This window comes from Mirounga leonina, unplaced genomic scaffold, assembly GCF_011800145.1.
Source record: "Mirounga leonina isolate KUSES-001 unplaced genomic scaffold, KU_Mleo_1.0 Mir_101595, whole genome shotgun sequence".
NCBI lineage: Eukaryota > Metazoa > Chordata > Mammalia > Carnivora > Phocidae > Mirounga > Mirounga leonina.
Window position 1 is genome coordinate 4,643,663 of NW_023270158.1, and position 18,903 is coordinate 4,662,565.

Genomic DNA, 18,903 nt, shown 5'->3' on the forward strand with positions numbered 1-18,903 from the left:
TTCCTCACTGGTTATTGGCAGAACAGCTACATGGGGCCTCTCCATAGGGTACCTGAGTGTTCTCATGATATAGCAGCTGGCTTTCCCCAGAGTGAGTGATGCAAAAGAGAGAGAAGGCAGGAAACTGTAGTGTCTTTTATGACTTAGTCTCCAAAGTTGCACACTATCGCTCCTGCTTTTTTTTTTTTTTTTCCAATTTACTAGAAGCAAATCACTAAATCCAACCCACATACAAGAAGAGGCAAATTAGGCTTCACCTTTTAAACGGAGTGTCAAGAATTTGTAGACATTATTTGTAGACATTATTTTAAGCCAATAATTCAATCTGAATTTTGTATTTGTGTTTGTATTTTTAAGCAGTTTCTTCTTGCATTTATTGTAGTTAAATATATGAAGCAAAAACTTATTCTTTTGTTTACTGAGTACAAGTTCATGAATTGTATCTCTTCATAAGTGTCTTTTATTATGTAATGTTGCTTTGTGATCATGTTTAGCACTTTTAATCTTAAATTCTTAAACTGTCTCATATCAATATTTACATTCTTGTTTTCTCTTTTTCTCTTGTTTTCAACCTCTCTTTACCTATTTTTTTAATGTGTGTTTCTCACAAACTATATATACCTGAGTTTTGTATTTTAATATAGTCTAGTAATCTTGGTATTTTGATGGGAGAATTTAACCCATTCACATTTAGTATAACAACAGATATTTTTGAAAATTTTTCTTCTATTTTACTTTGCTTACTACTTATTTCACTATGTTTCATCTTCTCCCTTTTCTTTGTGCTGTTTTGGTGAAGTTTTCTTTGGTGTTTTTACTGTGCTTTTCTATTCAATAGTGGTTATCTTCCCATTCCTGACATTTCTGATAAATAATGTGTGTGTATATTTCTCAGATATCTATAACTTTATTCTTCCACCATTATCTTCTCTCTCCTCCAGTAAGATAAATGTATTTATTTTCACACTTTCCATGTGTGTCCCCTATTGGGATGAGATTTGTGGAGAATTTGCTTTTCTCCCCTAACCTCCCCTGCAAATTCAAGTTACTGCTCATGCCATATTTTTAGTTCTTGACCATTATTAGGTTTTTCTTCGTAGAATGTCTCTTCTATTTCTAGAATCCTTGCTTAGTACTTAAATTCAAGTTCCACATTATCACTATTGATTTATATTTATATTTAATTATATACTGGAGGGCTCATTGTTCATTGTTCACATCTATATTCTATATAATATATTTGTTCCTCTTGGATCTTTCCCTGGCTGTTACTTCGTTAGAATATTTTCTTGAATGTTTTCCTCTATGGGGCATGTGGGTGCTATATTCTCTGAATGCAAGCTCCTTGAATGCAGGACTTTGTATTATTTACCTCTGTGTTTCTAGCACCTAAAACTGTGTCTAGCACATAACAAGCAATCAATACATGTTCATTGCTTTTGTGGTATTAGATCACTGCATACTCACATATGTCTTCTACTTTGATGATCATCTATGTTGTTGCTGATATTTGATCCTTTACACATCTGCAAATATTATCTATCACCCTAAGAAGTTAATGATGTTTTGGCCAATATAGAATTCTTGGGTCACAGTCCTTTTCTGTCTTTAATTTGTAGATTTATTATACCATCTTCTGCTTCCCACTACTGCATATGAGAAGTCTAATGCCAGGATGATTCTTTTCTCTTTGTAACTTATTCTTTCTGTCTAGTAGCTTCTAAGACGTTTACCAGGTAATAGGGATATTTTTTCCCCTATCAATTGTGCATAGGATTCAGGAGCTCTTTCAGACTTCAGGCTGAAGTCCCTTTTTAACCATAGAAATCTCCCTCTCTTCGTTATGTAATTATTGCCTCTTCTCCATCTGTTCCTTTTTCCTCATTCTAGAATGATTATTGGCATATTAGTTCTCTTGGCTTTGAACTCTAATTTCTTACTCATTCCTTATGATTTCCATCATTTTGCTTTTTAATCTGTGTGAGAGATTTTTCATCTGTTTGCTTTTTCGGGTCAATAATGTATTTTCCAATCACTGTTTCTTTTAATTAGCTCTAATCTATTGATATTTTAAATTCGGAAAGCACACTTTAAATGGCAAGAATTATTAACTTTTTGTTCTTTATTTATTGTCCTCTCATTTTTTAAAATAACATTTTCCTCTGTCCTCCAACAATTCTAGCTCATTAGGTGATAGAACTTTAGCAGATCTGATTGGTCTGTCCCTCTCTGGTTACTGGATCCCCTTAAGTGCTAGGTTATTTTCATTTTCTATTCTCTGCTTAAGCTAAATTAAGCCTGTCTATAGTTGAATGCACAACAGTTGCTACTCCTGCATCAAGAGTGTGAAAGGAAGTGTCTATGTTCCTAGGTATCCCTAAATGCAAGTGTTAGTTTTCTTTTAGCTTCAGAAATAGAGATGAAGTTCCCTACACTTTTTCTAGTAAGATCCAGCTCCCTCTCCCCCAAACCAGGACCATACTAATGCTCTGAGTCAGGGTCTCCCCTTAATCAAGGGATGCACAGGTCCCCTCAGGCCTAGTTCTTCCATGTTCTCACCCCAGGGCTCTCTACTGCTGCTCCTCTAGCTCCCTAGAATCCCAAGAGAGCCAATAGCCTCTAGCACCCCTCAGATTCCTCTGGTTTACTCATCCCAGCCAGCTGAAGGCTGAGGGAAGGAAGAGTATCAGAGATGCAGAATCCTTCCTTTTATTCTTTAAGTTTTGATAAGCAATAGCCTATGTTTTTGCAACTGGCTCACACTATTTAAGCCCAATGTGATAAAGATATGTGAATTAATGTATAAGAAAATATAAAATAATGGGATCTTAAAATTAGAAATAACATGGAGGTCATAATAAAATGAATCTTCTCATTTGTATGGTTCTCTATGGTTTTCATGCAATTTTATACACACAGTCTCATTCAAGTTCCAGAGTAGCCCTGTATGGTAAGTATGGAAGTTATCATCCCCGTTTTACAGATGAGGGAACTATAGCTCATAAAGATTAAATAATTTACCCAAGGACACATGGGTAATAGTGGAGCTGGACTAGCAAATAAGTCTTCTTATTTCTGGCCCAGGACACTATACTACTGCTTGCTTGCTTGTTTGTTTGTTTCTAATTGTCTTCAGAACATGTTACATTACATGATCATTTGGGGAATCCCTGAGTTATATATTGTGACCTGTATGATATATTTTTTCAACCATTTCTACTATATTGGTATGAATAATTTTAAATGTATATAAATACTGGGACAGTGACTATAAGGTCATAAGATTTTCTTTTGTAGTTTGAAATCTAAAAAAAGAAGAATTTGAAAATAGTTTGAAAAAGATTAACATAACTAGAATATGTAGATTATTTCCTGAAGGTAACTTTTTTGAAGGGGGACATACATTTGGACATATGAGTACTTAAATTTTTCTCTTTGTGATGTATTTTTTAAACATTTGAATTTATTTTACTATGCAATAGAACGCACATGACCATTTCCCTACCAGGTATCATATGCCTGGTGGGTCTGGCATGTTTGTTTTGTCTTATAGTTTAGTAGTACAGAAGTAAATGAATCAATATCTGTTATAAAGACCAGACCTTTGTCCTGATCCCGGTTTTTTTCCTAATAACACTGTGTTTAAAAGTGTTATCTCATACTCAGGAGTGATAATCAAAATATTTAACAACTAATATGGCCTGGTCAGTGAGCAGTCACAATATCTGCCAGCTATCCACACCTGGTGCAATTGTATCAGAGTATACTGGTGATAAATCAGCCCTGCTCGCAGTTGCATGGTACCTTACACTTTGCTGGGTATTTTCATATCCATTCTCTTGTTTGATCTGGGGAGGGGAGTGGATATAGTATTGTTCCCCTTTTGTAAATTGAGGGATTCACAGCCCCAAGAAGCTAAACATAGGGCCTCTTAGAATGAAAGACTTGGCTCTTGGTTCAGTGTTCTTCCTTGGGTGGAAGTTTCCCTCTTTTCAAGGGAGAAAAAAGAGATAAATTTAGCCATTTTTTAAAAATTTTTAAGATTTTATTTATTTATTTTTGAGAGAGAAATTGAGAGCATGCGTGAGAGCACTGGAGGGGGGCGCAGAGGGAGAAGTAGACTCTCCACTGACTGAGCAATGCAGGCGCCCAAGGTTAGCCATTTTTGATAGGACAAAAATCAGCTCCTTTTAGAGAAAACTCATAGTAGCTAGTGGGTAGAATGAGCAGTCACCATCCCCCTGGAATCTTCCTATCCAAAGCTAATGCTTCACTTCCAAGGTCCCTTGCAGGTGATGCCTGCCCTGGAAGAGTGAAACTACCTCAAGTTAGTGAGCAGATTTTTCCCAGTGGAGGAACTGACTCAGCCTCTTTTCTCCATATTCACAGGGACATTTAAGTACAAAGCCTTACTTTAAAAGTACATTCTTTTAACTGCTTGTTTTTCCCCCTCTCCTCTTTCCACAGAATGGTCTTCCCTCAGGGAGCAACTCATATATTTTTAATGGTGATTTTGTAGATCGAGGAAAACATTCCATAGAGATCCTAATGATCCTGTTTGTGAGTTTTCTTGTCTACCCCAATGACCTGCACTTGAACAGAGGGAACCATGAAGATTTTATGATGAATCTGAGGTAACCTAGGCCTTTAGATTTCCTCTTTTCTCCCATACTGAAAAATACTGCCATGTTTAGTTCCTAGCAGAGAGTTAGAGGTGAGTGTAGAGAAGTAGCGATGAGGGGAATCTCAAGGGAGGCCTCAATTCTTACCTCTATTTACCACCTCAGTCTTCTACTGAGTGAGTATACGTTGCTCCCAAGTCTTCTTCCTATCTTTCTTCCAGTTCTGTCCTTGCTTCTCCCTTCTATTATGTTCTTTCTTTTCCTCCCATGCCTCCCATCACAGGCTAAATTGTTTCCTGGATGGATGTGTTAGGCAAGCTTTGGAGGTGTGGTAGGTTCTATGAGCGGGCTTAGATGAGATCATTCTGTTGCTACTCTTTTGGCTTGCCTCAGTTGTTGTCTCAGAAACTAGTACTGTGTTTTTCACTGATGTGTATATTTTTTTATGACATGGTGATTGCTTCTGGCATAATTGTTCATAAACATATTTGAGAACAGCTGTAATGTAGCATTTCAACTATCTGACTCACTGGAGATTTGAGGAATAAAGATTGGTTAAATGGTTTACCCAATTTTGCTGAAAGACACAGTCGGGGATAAATGTTCCCCTTTCCCTTCTTTCTTCTTCCTTCGCCCCTCCTTTACCAGTTTGCTCTAGGGCAGTAGAAGGCATGACGTGTCTCATGCTTTGGGTTCTAGGTTTTTGGGTGCCTTGATCAAAGCTCAGCAACTGATTAGTTTTGTGTTTGGGGCAGTTTCACCCCCTGGCTTGAGTACTGACTTTCAGTTCTAATTTTTCAGGTATGGAAGCAGATGCTAAGACTATGATGAAAAAAATCCCAGACTGTTATCCGAGCTCCCTTATATGTAATGTAGCTCGGTACTTTTATTTGGGCATGCCACTTATCCTTTCATTTATTCAGTTAGCCAATCATGTTTATCTAGTGTCTGTGATTGTTAATGAAAGAGACATGGCCCCTGCCCTCACAGAGTTTACATCTAGCAGGGAAGACTTAGGTTGAACAGGTTTTTCAAGTATGATGAGTTTATAAAGTGGGGACCTAACTTGTCTGGGGGGGGTGATAGAAGGTTCTCCCATAGAAGTATAGTATCAGCCCGAGACCTGAGGATGAATTAGGCAATTCAGAAACAGCCATGGTATTGGCTGAGAAATGATATCCCACAGTGAGGGGACAACTTAGGCAGAGCTTGAGACAACACTTTTTATATGAAAGAACTTTAGGAGGGTAGGAGCACAGACTGAGGGACAGGATGGTCCCTAATAGGGCTGGAGACATAAGACATGGTTGGATCGTGCAAAGGAATTTGGACTTTTTTCTAAGGACAACAAAAATAATCATAGAAGAGTATCATAAAATTTGTGTTTTAAATGCAGCAGGAAGAAATATTTGAATGTGGAAGGCCAACTAGGAGGTAGTTGAAGAGACAGATGATGGATTCTCACGTAGGCCAAGGTAGTAGGGATGGAGATGCAAAGAAGTAGATAGATTCAAGAGGAGTTTAGGCAATGATGGTTTAAAGCCTGGTAATGTGATATGGGGGACTTGAAAGAGGAGAGAATCAAGGATAACCTCTAGGTTCCCGGCTTGAGTTTGGGAGTACATTGGCATTGTTCGCTGATATTGGGAACATGATAAGAAGAAAAGGTTGGGATGAGAGAAAATGGTAAGTTCATTTTGGGGTAAGGTGATTTGAAGTGCTTTTGATTAGGTAGTTGAGTATATGTGTCCAGAGCTCAGAAATGCAGTGTGGCCTGAAGCATTGTCCTGCAATATTGGCACATAGTACCCAAAGCCCTAGGCAAGGATGAGATTACCAAGAGAGAAAGTAAGGGGAGAAGAGGGCCTAGGACAGAATCTGAAGGAAAGCCACCATTCAAGGTTAGGCAGAGAAAAACTTGCAAAGGAGTTGTAGAATACCCAGAAAGGTACGAGGAAAACCAAGAGGGTTTATTGTCACAGAATCCAAGAGAAGAAAAGTTTTCTAGAAGGATGATGTAATCAACCATATTTAGTGCTTCAGGGAGGGCAAGAAAGATGAGGACTGCAAGGTGTCCTTTGGATTTAACAACATAGACACCTTTGGTGAATATAGGACTGAATTCATCTCGGAAAACATAACATTACACTGTAGAAGCCTGACGTGACGTGATTTGCATGGATACCCGGAATGCATATGCTGTGTTCTGACTTCCCTATGTTGGGCCTTAAGAACGTATATTATTATCTTTAGGCAAGAAAAGTAATAAAAAAAAATTTCCATCATTAAAGCTCCCTTCATGATTGCTATTCAGGCATGAAAATTCCTGACTCTTTCTATTAAAATCTTGAATACCATTACATGAACTATATCAGAGAGAGTATAAAGGGCCAACTTGTTGTCTTCTATCTAGGCTTTTCTTTGTCTCAGTTCAGTCTCCCCCACCAAGCCCCCTTCCCGTGCCTTCATTCATTTACTATAAGGTTTAGGATGTCTGAGAAATACTCTCTAAATGAAAGGCATTCTCCTGCACAGCTTCCCCCAGCTGCCACTGCACATTTCGCTGACTACTTGCAGCATCTACACATCCTATACCTAGCACATACTTCTTAAGTTGCCTTGTAATTGTTTCATGAAAATTTATCTTCTTTCTCCAACTATGCTATAAGCTCCTTCCGAGTAGGGATGATGTCATTGGCTGCTTTTGTTCTTTCCCATCATGCCTAGCAAAAACTTGGGTAAGTAAGAGTTTCAACTAAACCCTAGTTTCTTGAGTTCTTGACACTTGTGATAATGAGATGTCAGTGGGTCCCCTTTTTGCGTGACTCACGTTAAGTAGGCGTTATCAACGTTTAATTAGTTTAAATACCACTGTTTTTTTTTTCCAGGTATGGCTTCACAAAAGAAATTTTGCATAAATATAAGGTAAGACTCGGACTATTTTTTTTTTTTTTTTAATGCATTCTCTTTGCTGTTTATACATAGAACTACAAAAAAAGAGCCTTTGGAAAGGGTGATGGGTAAAAATAAAAGCACAGCAGGAAGCCCTGGCCAGGGTAGACGCCTAATTTTTTTTTTTTTTTAAAGATTTTATTTATTTATTTGAGAGAGAGAGAATGAGAGACAGAGAGCATGAGAGGGAGGAGGGTCAGAGGGAGAAGCAGACTTCCTGCTGAGCAGGGAGCCCGATGCGGGACTCAATCCCGGGACTCCAGGATCATGACCTGAGCCGAAGGCAGTCGCTTAACCAACTGAGCCACCCAGGCGCCCCGAGGCCTAATTTTCTTCCTGGACCAAACCAAGCTGTTTCATTGTGACCTTTGTGTTAGTTTCAGCACAGATACAAACATATTCTATTGTTGTAAAGGTACCCAGGATTTGTTTTATGGTAAAACATGCAGATACAGAAATGACTATCTTAAAGGAAGAGATTTGTACTCCCTGAGTGAGTCTGGGTGTGGGCTCTGGATTGGTTGGTTTGCATATGAAAGGCACTCTCATCTGCATATGAAGGGCAACTCATCGACAATTTCTAGGCATTAGCTAGCTCTGGGAGGAGCAATCTCTCCTCCAGGGTCAGCAAGGCACCAAGATGTCCAAGTATCAAAAATATAGAACAAACAAACAAACAAACAGAATAAAAAGACATGATTAATGCATGCTGGTGGGTTAGTGACTCCATGCCGACTTCCTTTGCTCCTTTGCCTCACATGAAAGCTGTTGCATTTTGTGATAAACTTGAACTTACCAAAAAAACAAAACTTACTCAAATTCTTACTTACAGATGCATGGAAAGAAAATCTTACAAATCTTAGAAGACGTCTATACCTGGCTCCCAATTGGTACAATCATTGACAATGAAATCCTGGTCATACATGGTGGGATATCAGAGTCCACAGACTTAAATTTGCTCCACCGTATAGAAAGAAACAAAGTAAGAAATGTTTACATAAATGTCGCAGAGTTTTGTAAGGGGGTATATATATACCTCTTTTCATTTATTATTTTGTATTCATTTGCGTTTTAGTAGTTGTCGTAACTGCAAAAATTAGTATAAATTTTAAGAAAATCTATGATGGCAAGATAAAGAAATGAATGGGTAACTTCTAAATAAGGCAGATATATATTTTTTACCTTCATGATGAAAGTGGAAAACGAGGAAATGTTGGCATTTCATGTAGTTCCTAAAAGTGAAAATCCTGATTTTTAAAAATTAAAATTTCAGATTAATGTTGTAGTAAAATATACATAACATAAAATTGACCACTTTAATTAACCATTTTTAAGTGTACAGTTCAGTGGTGTTAAGTACATTCACATTGTAGTGCAGCCGTCCCCGCCATCCATCTCCAGAACTTTTCATCTTCCCAAACGGAAACTCTACCCATTGAGCAACAACTCTCCCTTCTCCCCTCTCCCTAGCACCTGGTGACCACCATGCTATTTTCTGTCTCTGAATCTGACAACTTTGGGTGCCTCATTATAGATGGAATCATACAGCAGTTTATTTCTGAGTTGCTATGACTTCTCTTATATTCCAAATGGCTCAGGGTATTTTGGGGGGAAATATTTTAAACTGAGTAATCATATTAAGTACAACAGAAGCAGAGCAAGAACGTGTATAGAACCTCTAAGGGAAGAGTCTGTGTGTGGCCTGTAAAGCTCCCATACTTAGTGAAGGGCTCCTTTGGCTGGGCCTTGCAGAGTGACTGGAATTATCTTTGTCCTGTACCAGAGCCCAGCCAAAGGCCCAAGACCAGGGGCATAGGAGGACCAATAGCAGCTCTGGAACCAGATGATCGTATATGGTCCTAGTGAGAAACCTGAACCCTTACCCCTCAAGACTGATAGTCAACTTCCAACCAATCTAGGCAAGTAGAGTCTAGAGCTGGAATTTAATTTGATATAGACAGAAAGGTGACCCCTATTCACTTTGAGTTTCTGGAGCCCTTATACCTTTATGTACATATGAAAGATAGTATTATTGCTAACTTCTTCTCATCCTGAGCCTTCTAAGCCTCAGTTTCTGCACCTGTGTATGGAAGCAAAAAATACCTACTATATTGAGTTGTTAGGAGGCTTAAATAGAATTACTTAGATGAAGAAAACAGCATAGAGTAAGTTCTGAACACAAAGCTCTCTCCCTCCAACTCTCTCCTCTCTTTCCTGATACTTGGAACCGAAGTTTGATTTTTAGTCGCCAAGACACCCCCTGGGGAGAAGTTTTTGGGCCAGGAGTTTTCCCAGGAAACCAAATTTCACCTCCTTTGGGGGTCATCGTTCCACCTACTCATAAGCCTGGTTTTAAAGATAGAAATTTGACTTGTGTACTTTCTGTGTCTTCTACCCCTCCTAGAGTGAGGTTGAATTGGCAGCACATACTTGTTGTATTAAATACAATTGAACTGTAGCAAAAGTAGTAGGTTTAAGCCTTTGGAACTCTACCAAATGAAATACAAAAGTAGATTTTCAAGTCCAATTTTACATCTTTCCCACTTTCTCCACTTCCCCATCCCTTAGGACCCTCTAAGTGTAGGGATGACCATGCTTCCTGGGTTATGCCTGCTGTTGTGGTAGGATTGTTAATGGCGGTGGGGAGTTGGGTTGGGGGAACTTCATGACAACCTCCTTCTAGGTTCATTAAAGGCATTTTGTAAGGTGGGTGGGTTGGTGGGGGTGTCAATGCAGAGGGACAGAGAAGGAAGATTCTATAAACTGAGATTCTAGTTTAGAATTCTTTAAACTCCCTGGCAGGGGGTGTGAGAAAGGATGGCTAGCAGGGCTCCCAGGAGAAAATGATGGTGTGGTACTTTAGCGGGGAGCTGGGCAAAGTATCCTGATCCTAAGTGGCCTTAAGAAACACGTGTTCGGGCGCCTGGGTGGCTCAGTCGTTAAGTGTCTGCCTTCGGCTCAGGTCATGATCCCAGGGTCCCGGGATCAAGTCCCACATCGGGCTCCCTGCTCAGCGGGAAGCCTGCTTCTCCCTCTCCCGCTCCCCCTGCTTGCGTTCCTGCTCTCGCTATCTCTCTCTCTCTGTCAAATAAATAAAAAAAAAAGAAAGAAAGAAAGAAAGAAAGAAACATGTGTTCTTCGTCAGGTTGAGGCACAGCAATAGAGACAGAGTGGCAACTGGCCCGGAAGTTTCTGCATGTGGCACATGAAACATAGGGTTTGGCTAAAGTGTGACTTTGTTTTGTAGATGAAATCTGTGCTGATGCCACCAATTCCCTTAGTTGAAGACCGTGATACTGACTTGAAGACAAATAAAGTAGGTGCAACTCTTATATCTCGGGAACTCAAAACAAATGGATCCCTTTCTGAGCAGTTAACAAAGCATGAATGGGAACAGGTAGGTATCAAAGTGTCCCCCAACGTGGCAGTGAAGATGCGGCATAGATGAAGTTATCCCTTAGATACATAACAAGTGACTTACCTTTATAAGCAGAGCATATTCTTCCTTCTGAACTCATCGCTATACTTTTAATAGCTTCATTGCGATACACTCCTTCATTTAAAGTATATAATTCAATGGTTTGGGTATATTCACAGTGTTGTGCAACTGTCATGACAATCTAATTTTAGAACTTTTTCATTGCCTGAAAAAGAAACTCCATACCTATTACTAGTCACTGCCCATTCTCTCCCCAACCACCCCCTCCTCCAGCCTTAGGCAACCACTAATCTACTTTTGGTCTTTATAGATTTTCCTATTCTGGACATGTTCTAGAAATGGAGCCATACAATATGTGATCTTTTGTGTCTGGCTTCTTGTACTCAGCTCAATGTTTTGAGGTTCACCCATGTTGTAGGATGTATCAGTACTTTGTTTCTTTTTATTGCTAAATAATATTCTGTTGTATGGATATACTACATTTTGTTTATTCATTCATCAGTGGGTAGACATTTGAGTTGTTTCTGCTTCTTGGCTATTATGAATAATGCTGCTATAAACATTCACATACAAGTTTTTCTGTGGATGTATGCTTTCATTTCTCTTTGCTTTATACCTAGGAGTGGAATTGCTCGGTTATAAGATAATTCTAAGTTGAACGTTTTGAGAAACTTCCAAACTGTTCTCCCAAGTGGCTGCACCATTTTACATTTCCATTACCAATGTATGAAGGTTCCAATTTCTTCACATCTTCTCCTTTTGATTATGGCTGTCCTAGTGAGTGTGAGGTGGAATCTCATTATGGTTTTGATTTGTTGTGGTTTTGGCATTTCTCTAATGATTAATGATGTTGAGCATCTTTTCATGTGCTAATTGGCCATCTGTATGTCTTTGGAGAAATATCTATACAGATCCTTTGCTCATTTTAAAAATTGAGTTATCTTTTTATTATTGTATTGTAAGAGTTCTCCATATATTCTGGATATAAATTCCTTCTCAGATATATTATTTGCAGGTATTCTTTCCTATTCTGTGGACTATTTTTTCCCTCTCTTGATGGTATTATTTGCAGCATGAAAGTTTTTAATTTTGATGAAATCTAATATTATGTTTTTTTTCTGTTTTGGTGTTGTATCTAAGACGCCATTGTCTAACCCAAAGTCATGAGGATTTATTGCTGTAGTTTCTTCTAAGAATTTTATAGATTAAGCTCTTCCATTTGGGTAATCCATTTTGAGTTAATTTTTGTGTAAGGTGGGAGGTAGAGGTCTAGCTTTAATCTTTTACATGTGGATATCCAGGTATCCCAATACCACTTGTTAAAAGGACTTTTCTCATTGAATTTTCTTGGCGCTTTTATCAAAAATCAACTGACCATAAATATGAAGGCTTATTTCTAGACTCTTAGTTCTACTCCCTGATCTATATGTCTATCCTTACGTCAGTACTACACAGTTTTGATTACTATACCTTTTTTTTTTTTTTTTTTGAGAGAGAGAGAATGAGAAAGAGAGCACATGAGAGGGGGGAGGATCTGAGGGAGAAGCAGACTCCCTGCCGAGCAGGGAGCCCGATGCGGGACTCGATCCTGGGACTCCAGAATCATGACCTGAGCCGAAGGCAGTCGCTTAACCAACTGAGCCACCCAGGCACCCTGATTACTATACCTTTGTAGAAAGTTTTGAAAGTGGGAAATGTGGGTTCTTTGTTTTGTTGTTCTTTTTCAAGATTGTTTTGACTGTTCTGGGTCCTTTGAATTTCCATATGAATTTTAGGGACAGCTTGTCAATTTCTACCAAGAAACAGCTGGGATTGCTTTGAATCTGTGTTCTTATTGCAATCTTAACAATATTATATCTCCAATTCCACGAACATGGAATGTCTTTCCATGTATTTAGATCTTTAATTTCAACAGTGTTTTGTAATAATGTACACTGAGGCGCTTGTTATGCTCAAGTTGAAAATAAATATTCCGAAGTACTTTCAATGCTATTGTAAAATAGAATTGTTTTTTAAATTACCTTTAGAAATATAGTTGACTTATGTATACTTATCTCATGTTGTGAACCTTGATAAGCCTGTTTATTCATTCTAATGATTTTTAGTGGATTCCTTGGGACTTTTATATACATGAGCATGTTATCTGTGAATAAAGATAATTTTGCTTCTTCCTTTCCAAGCTGTCTGCCTTTTATTTCTTTTTCTTCCTTAATTACCCTGTCTAGAACCTCTAGTACAGCGTTGAATAGAACTGGTGAGAGTAGACATCCTTATCTTATTCCTGATATTAGGGGAAAGCATTCAGTCTTTCACCATTAAGTGTATTAGCTGTTTGTTTGTATATTAGCTGCCCTTCATCATGAGGAGGGTCCCTTCCGTGCCTACTTTGTTGAACGTTTTTATCGTGAAAGAGTGTTGGATTTTGTCAAATGCTTTTTTTGTATCTATTAAGATGATTGTGTGGGGTTTCCCCTTTATTCTATCAATATGGTGTATTACATTGATTGATTTAAACCAACCTTACATTCCTGGTATAAATCCCACTTAGTCATGGTGTGTAATCCATTTTATATGTTGCTGGCTTCAGTTTGCTGATTTTTTTTTTTAAACATTTTATTTATTTATCAGAGAGAGAGAGAGAGAGAGAGCGCGCAAGCAGGGGGAGCTGCAGGCAGAGGGAGAAGCAGGCTCCCCGCTGAGCAGGGAGCCCGATGCGGGACTCAATCCCAGGACTCCATCCTGGGACTCGATCCCAGGACTCCAGGATCATGACCCGAGCCGAAGGCAGATGCCCAACTGACTGAGCCACCCAGGCGTCCCTGCTGATTTTTTTAAGGATTTTACATCTATATTCATAAGGGGTATTGTTCTGTACTTTTCTTGTGATATCTTTGGTATTAGCATAAGACTGGCCTCATAGGATGAGTTGGGAAGCATTAGCTCCTCTTCCAGTTTTTGGAGGTGTTTGTGAAGGACTGATAATAATTTTTCTTCATATGTTTGGTAGAATTCATCAATGAAATGATCTGAGCCTGGGCTTTTCTTTGTAGGAATTTTAAAAATTACTAATTCAATCTTTTTCTTGCTATAGTTCTATTCAGATTTTGTATTTCTTCTTGAGTGGTTTTTATCTTGGTGGTCCTGATAGTTTCTCTTCCTTGGAATTTGTTCATTTCATCTAATTTATCTAATTTGTTGGCCTAAAGTTGTCTGTAATATATATATTTAAATATATATATATAAAGTTAGTAGTGCTGTCACTTCTTTCATTCCTAATTTTAGTAAGTTGAGTCTCTTTTTTTTCTTGGTCAGTCTCACTAAGGTTTGCTAATTTTATTGATCTTTTCAAAGAACCAATTTTTGGTTTTATTGACTTCCTTTATTATTTGCTATTCTTTCCTTCATTTATTTCTGTTCTCATCTTTATTATTTCCTTTTTCTGCTTGCTTTAGATTTAGTTTGCTCTTCTTTTTCTAGTTTCCTAAGGTGAAAGGTAATGTCATTGATTCAAGATCTCTTGCCTTTTGTAATGAAGCTATAAATTTCCCTGTAACTACTACTTTAGCTCCATCCTGTAAATTTTGTGGTGTTGTGCTTTCATGTTCATTCATCTCAAAGTATTTTCTAATTTCCCTTGTGATTTCTTCTTTAACCCATCGATTATTTAGCAGCATGTTATTTAATTTCTGCATATTTGTGAATTTCTCATATTTCTTTCTCTTATTGCTTTCTACTTGAATTCAGTTTTGGTTGGAGAACATACTTTATATGATTTAAATCCTTTGAAAACATAGTGAGGTGTTTTTTTTTTTTTTTTTAAGATTTTATTTATTTATTTGACAGAGAGAGACACAGCGAGAGAGGGAACACAAGCAGGGGGAGTGGGAGAGGGAGAAGCAGGCTCCCCGCAGAGCAGGGAGCCCGATGCGGGACTCGATCCCAGGACCCTGGGACCATGACCTGAGCCGAAGGCAGTCGCCCAACCGACTGAGCCACCCAGGCGCCCAGTGAGGTTTTTTTTATGGGTAGTGTATGGTCTATCTTGGAGAATGCTCCGTGTGCTCTTAAGAAGAAAATGTATTCCATTCCTGTTGAGTGGAGTGCTGTATCTATATATATCCATATCTGTCTGTCTTTGAATGTATTTATCTGTCTTTGAATATATTTATAATAGTTGCTTTGAAATCTTTGTCCGCTAAGTCAACATCTAATCCCCTCAAAGACAATTTCTATTGCCTGCTTGTTTTTCCCTGTGTATTTTTTTCTTTGCATGTCTTGTAACTTTTTTGTTGAAAACTGGGCATTTTAAGTAACATATTGTAGTAACTCTAGATTGTTACTCCCATGCTTCTCTGGGGCTTGTTGTTATTTGCGTTTTCACTCATTTATTTGTTTAGGGCTTGTCTTGACTAGTTCAGTGAAGTCTGTGACCTCTCAGTGTGTCGTCCCTGACTCCTGGGGGTCATTGTAGTTTTAGGTAGGCTCTCTTTGTCTCTTTCCCTGACTTCCCCTTTAAGCTTTGGCCCATCTGCCTCTCATACCCAGCTGTTAGCCTTCGCTAATTGCTAGCTGATTGGGCTATTGTTCTTAACAATGCCCTGGGGCTCACAAATAGCTCCACAATCTGATCCCATTAAAGTCAGTCTCCTTTGCAGGGGCAGGGTATGACAATCCTTGAGGCTTATTCTGGCCCTAGGAGGGCTCTTCTCATCTGCCCCTTTCTCAGATTCTGTCTGTGAAACTTCTGTCTGGTCTGCTCTTGCTGCTAGTATCGTGGAACCATCAGCCTTCTTCTAATTGCTTAGCTCTAAGAAGGCTCTATTTCTTGACTCTGTACTCTTATACCTTGACTGCTGAAAATGTTGACTAAAATGTGATTTCTGTTGTAAAATATCCTCTAATCAATGAGGAGAAAGAGAGAGCTGAGGGGATAGAGAGGGAGGGAGAAGGGGTAGTGGGAGAGAAATAGAATTCATCAATGGCTTGTGCATCCAAAGTATTTAAAAATCAAGTAAATACAAGAGACAACTTATAGCAAGTTGGAAAGGATGCTTCCTTAAATTCTGACATCCAAATTCCAAAGACCAAAGGTTAGAACAAGCACTTCTAGGATGGTGAATAAAAAGGATGATGCCAAAGAGATTGGAGTTTCACAAAAAGAAAATTCTGGCCTCTGGAAGCCTAGATAAGTTTAGAATTCTAGAGAGATGGAGCCTTAAGAAGTGGGAGGGAGGAGACTGGGGGTCATTATTCTGTAATAAAACTTCCCACCACCCCAACAATATAGACGAGGCATCTTGCAATCTCCATGTACATAACTAGAGCTGAGACAGGGTAAAATGGACCAGAATCTCATTCCCAATATTTTTTTTTAAAGATTTTATTTATTTATTTATTTATTTATTTATTTATTTATTTGACAGAGAGAGAGAGATGCGAGAGCAGGAACATAAGCAGGAGGAGTGGGAGAGGGAGAAGCAGGCTTCCCGCTGAGCAGGGAGCCCAATGTAGGGCTCGATCCCAGGACCCTGGGATTATGACCTGACCCGAAGGCAGACACTTAACGACTGAGCCACCCAGGCACCCCTCATTCCCAATATTTTAATAATTTCAGTTGTACCCTTAGTTTTCTTCTCTCAGTTGCTGGTACAAAGTGGGTATGCATACTTTAGTTAGCTAGAGTTGAAATTTCCAGATAAAAACAGATTTCATACTTTATTTCTCAATAGCTATGAGCTATGTTATAATAAAGGTCATAGGCTCTTTATTTGTCCCCTACTCACAGAAGTGCATAATTCTTGGCTGAGTGCTCTAATTTAAGTTTTATCTTATGTTCACAGAGATGTGGGGGATATATGTACTCATAGCTATGTCACTGTATAGAGACAAGCGTGATACCCTTCCTTTAGGACAGACTTGCAACAAGAAGACCAGAGAGGTTTATTATTTATTTCCTGAGTGACTCCCTTCTCTTAATTCGTCCATTTAATAAGTATTTATTGAACACTTGCTATGTGTCAGTCACTGTTCTAGGCTTTTGAGAATGTCAGTGACCAAAGATCTATTACCTCATGAAGCTTACATTCTAGGGGGAGGAGTTAAATAATAATATAACAAAAAGCAAGTAAATTATATAATATGCTAAGTGAGAGGTTCTATGGAAAAAAAAATTAAAACTAGAACAAGATTAGGAGTATCAGGAGAACTGGAGGTAGAGGACAGAGTTGTAATTTTAAATAGGGTAGTCGGCCTCATTGTGCAGGCTCCCAAGAGTGAAACGGCTTGGTCGTAGTCACTTGGCTAGTCACTGCGCGACAGAGCAGGATGTGATTCCAGGTCTGCCTTTAATGCCCATGCTCCTTTTCCGAAGGGAAAGATGACTTCAAAGTGATAGGAGGTCTCAAGAAGAAAATGAACTGCTCTGGTGTGTCCTCATCCAGTGAGACAATGGGTAAACAAGGAGTAGGCATCTGAAGCAGTTTAGGTATTGCTGGAAGGTTTGGGTTGAGCACAGCTTTTAAAACGACATGTTCAAAAGCTGGAAGGAGGACACATCACCAAGGGAAAATACAAAAGAATAGCGAATCTATAGTATTAGTGTCTTAGAAGAGAAGCATTTAGGTACACCTTTTAGAGCTATTAACTTTCCCCCAAAGCATACTTTTGGGAACTGGATTATTTAGAGCTGCAGACAAGCACAGGGCACTTCTTGCTGGATTTATTCTGGATTTAGGAGGTTTAAAGGCTGAGACACAGATAGATTTTTGTTGACCAGGCCCTATAAAAACTGTCATTCAGTAAAACTTTTCCAATTTTTGGTTTGAAAATTTTCAGGAAGGAATGTTGTAAATAACTGTTCTTTCATGCACTTACCACTCACAAGGCCCTTGCATTTCAGAGGAGAGGATGTTGGAAGGAAAGAGACTGTCTCTGCTGAGGAATTTTTTTACCAACAAAGGGCCTCAGGATCAAATCTGTATTATAGCCACAGTCTGGGTAAACCGAGTCAAGTGAATGAGTTCTAGACAGAAAAAAGAAATGCAAACTTATGGAATGGATAATTCTGAAGACATTCATTTCTATAAAACTCATACCCCCTTTGAGTCAAAGAAAAATGAATGTTAGATTTATCTTTCTCATTTCATTGATGAGCCAACTAAAGCTCAAATAGGTTAAATGATTTGCCCAAGGTGACACAGGTGACGCTTGAGGAACTAACTCCTTGGTCAGTGTTTTTTCTAGTTCAACAGAGTCCACTGTATACACTGAATTTGTGTAAATTTCAACTACACGTATGCGACAAAAAGGAGAAAAGTATGTAAAATTTTATTTTCACGAAGGTTATTTATCCCATGATACATTATCACATATATAAAATATTCACACATCCGTATTATTGTATAGGAATGGATATACAAAGCATGTATAGTGTGCATTGAGGGTCATTTAAGAGGTGTTCTGGGGGTAATTTTGGCTATAAATGATTTGCATTTCATGTGAGAATTTAAAACTTAATCCCCTCCTTATAAAACACAATTCCTTGTGTTCTGTGTTTCTGCCTTCATTACACTAAAGGTCAAATCAGGACCCCCAAACATGAATTCATGGTTTAAGAGCCAGATATGATAAGGCAAGTGTTTGTTTTTTCATAAACACCAGCAAGGCAAATGGGCTCCATTGTATTTATTTGTAGGGTAGGATTGTGCCAATGGGGGAGTGAGGTAGGGGAAAAAGGAGAATCCTGGTCTGAATCTACTTTGGGTGGTTTTAACTCTCACTGCAGTCAATCATCAAAAATTCCCTAAGTGTCTGGTTCGTGCCTGATGGAGGGTTATTACAGGCTCTGACCAAGTGCTTCTCATTCCAGAGTTCTCCTACCAGTTCTCTTCT

At 38.6% G+C, this 18,903-nt stretch overlaps 1 protein-coding gene across 1 annotated transcript in view; it reads left to right on the forward strand.

Moving 5' to 3' along the window:
• PPEF1 (protein phosphatase with EF-hand domain 1) overlaps positions 1 to 18,903 on the forward strand; it is a 124,909-nt gene that overhangs the window by 80,289 nt on the left and 25,717 nt on the right. Inside the window, exons 13-16 of the mRNA XM_035000353.1 lie at positions 4,468 to 4,634; positions 7,511 to 7,547; positions 8,407 to 8,556; positions 10,822 to 10,971. Coding sequence (XP_034856244.1) covers positions 4,468 to 4,634; positions 7,511 to 7,547; positions 8,407 to 8,556; positions 10,822 to 10,971 — 504 coding nt within the window. The remainder of the gene's footprint in view (positions 1 to 4,467; positions 4,635 to 7,510; positions 7,548 to 8,406; positions 8,557 to 10,821; positions 10,972 to 18,903) is intronic.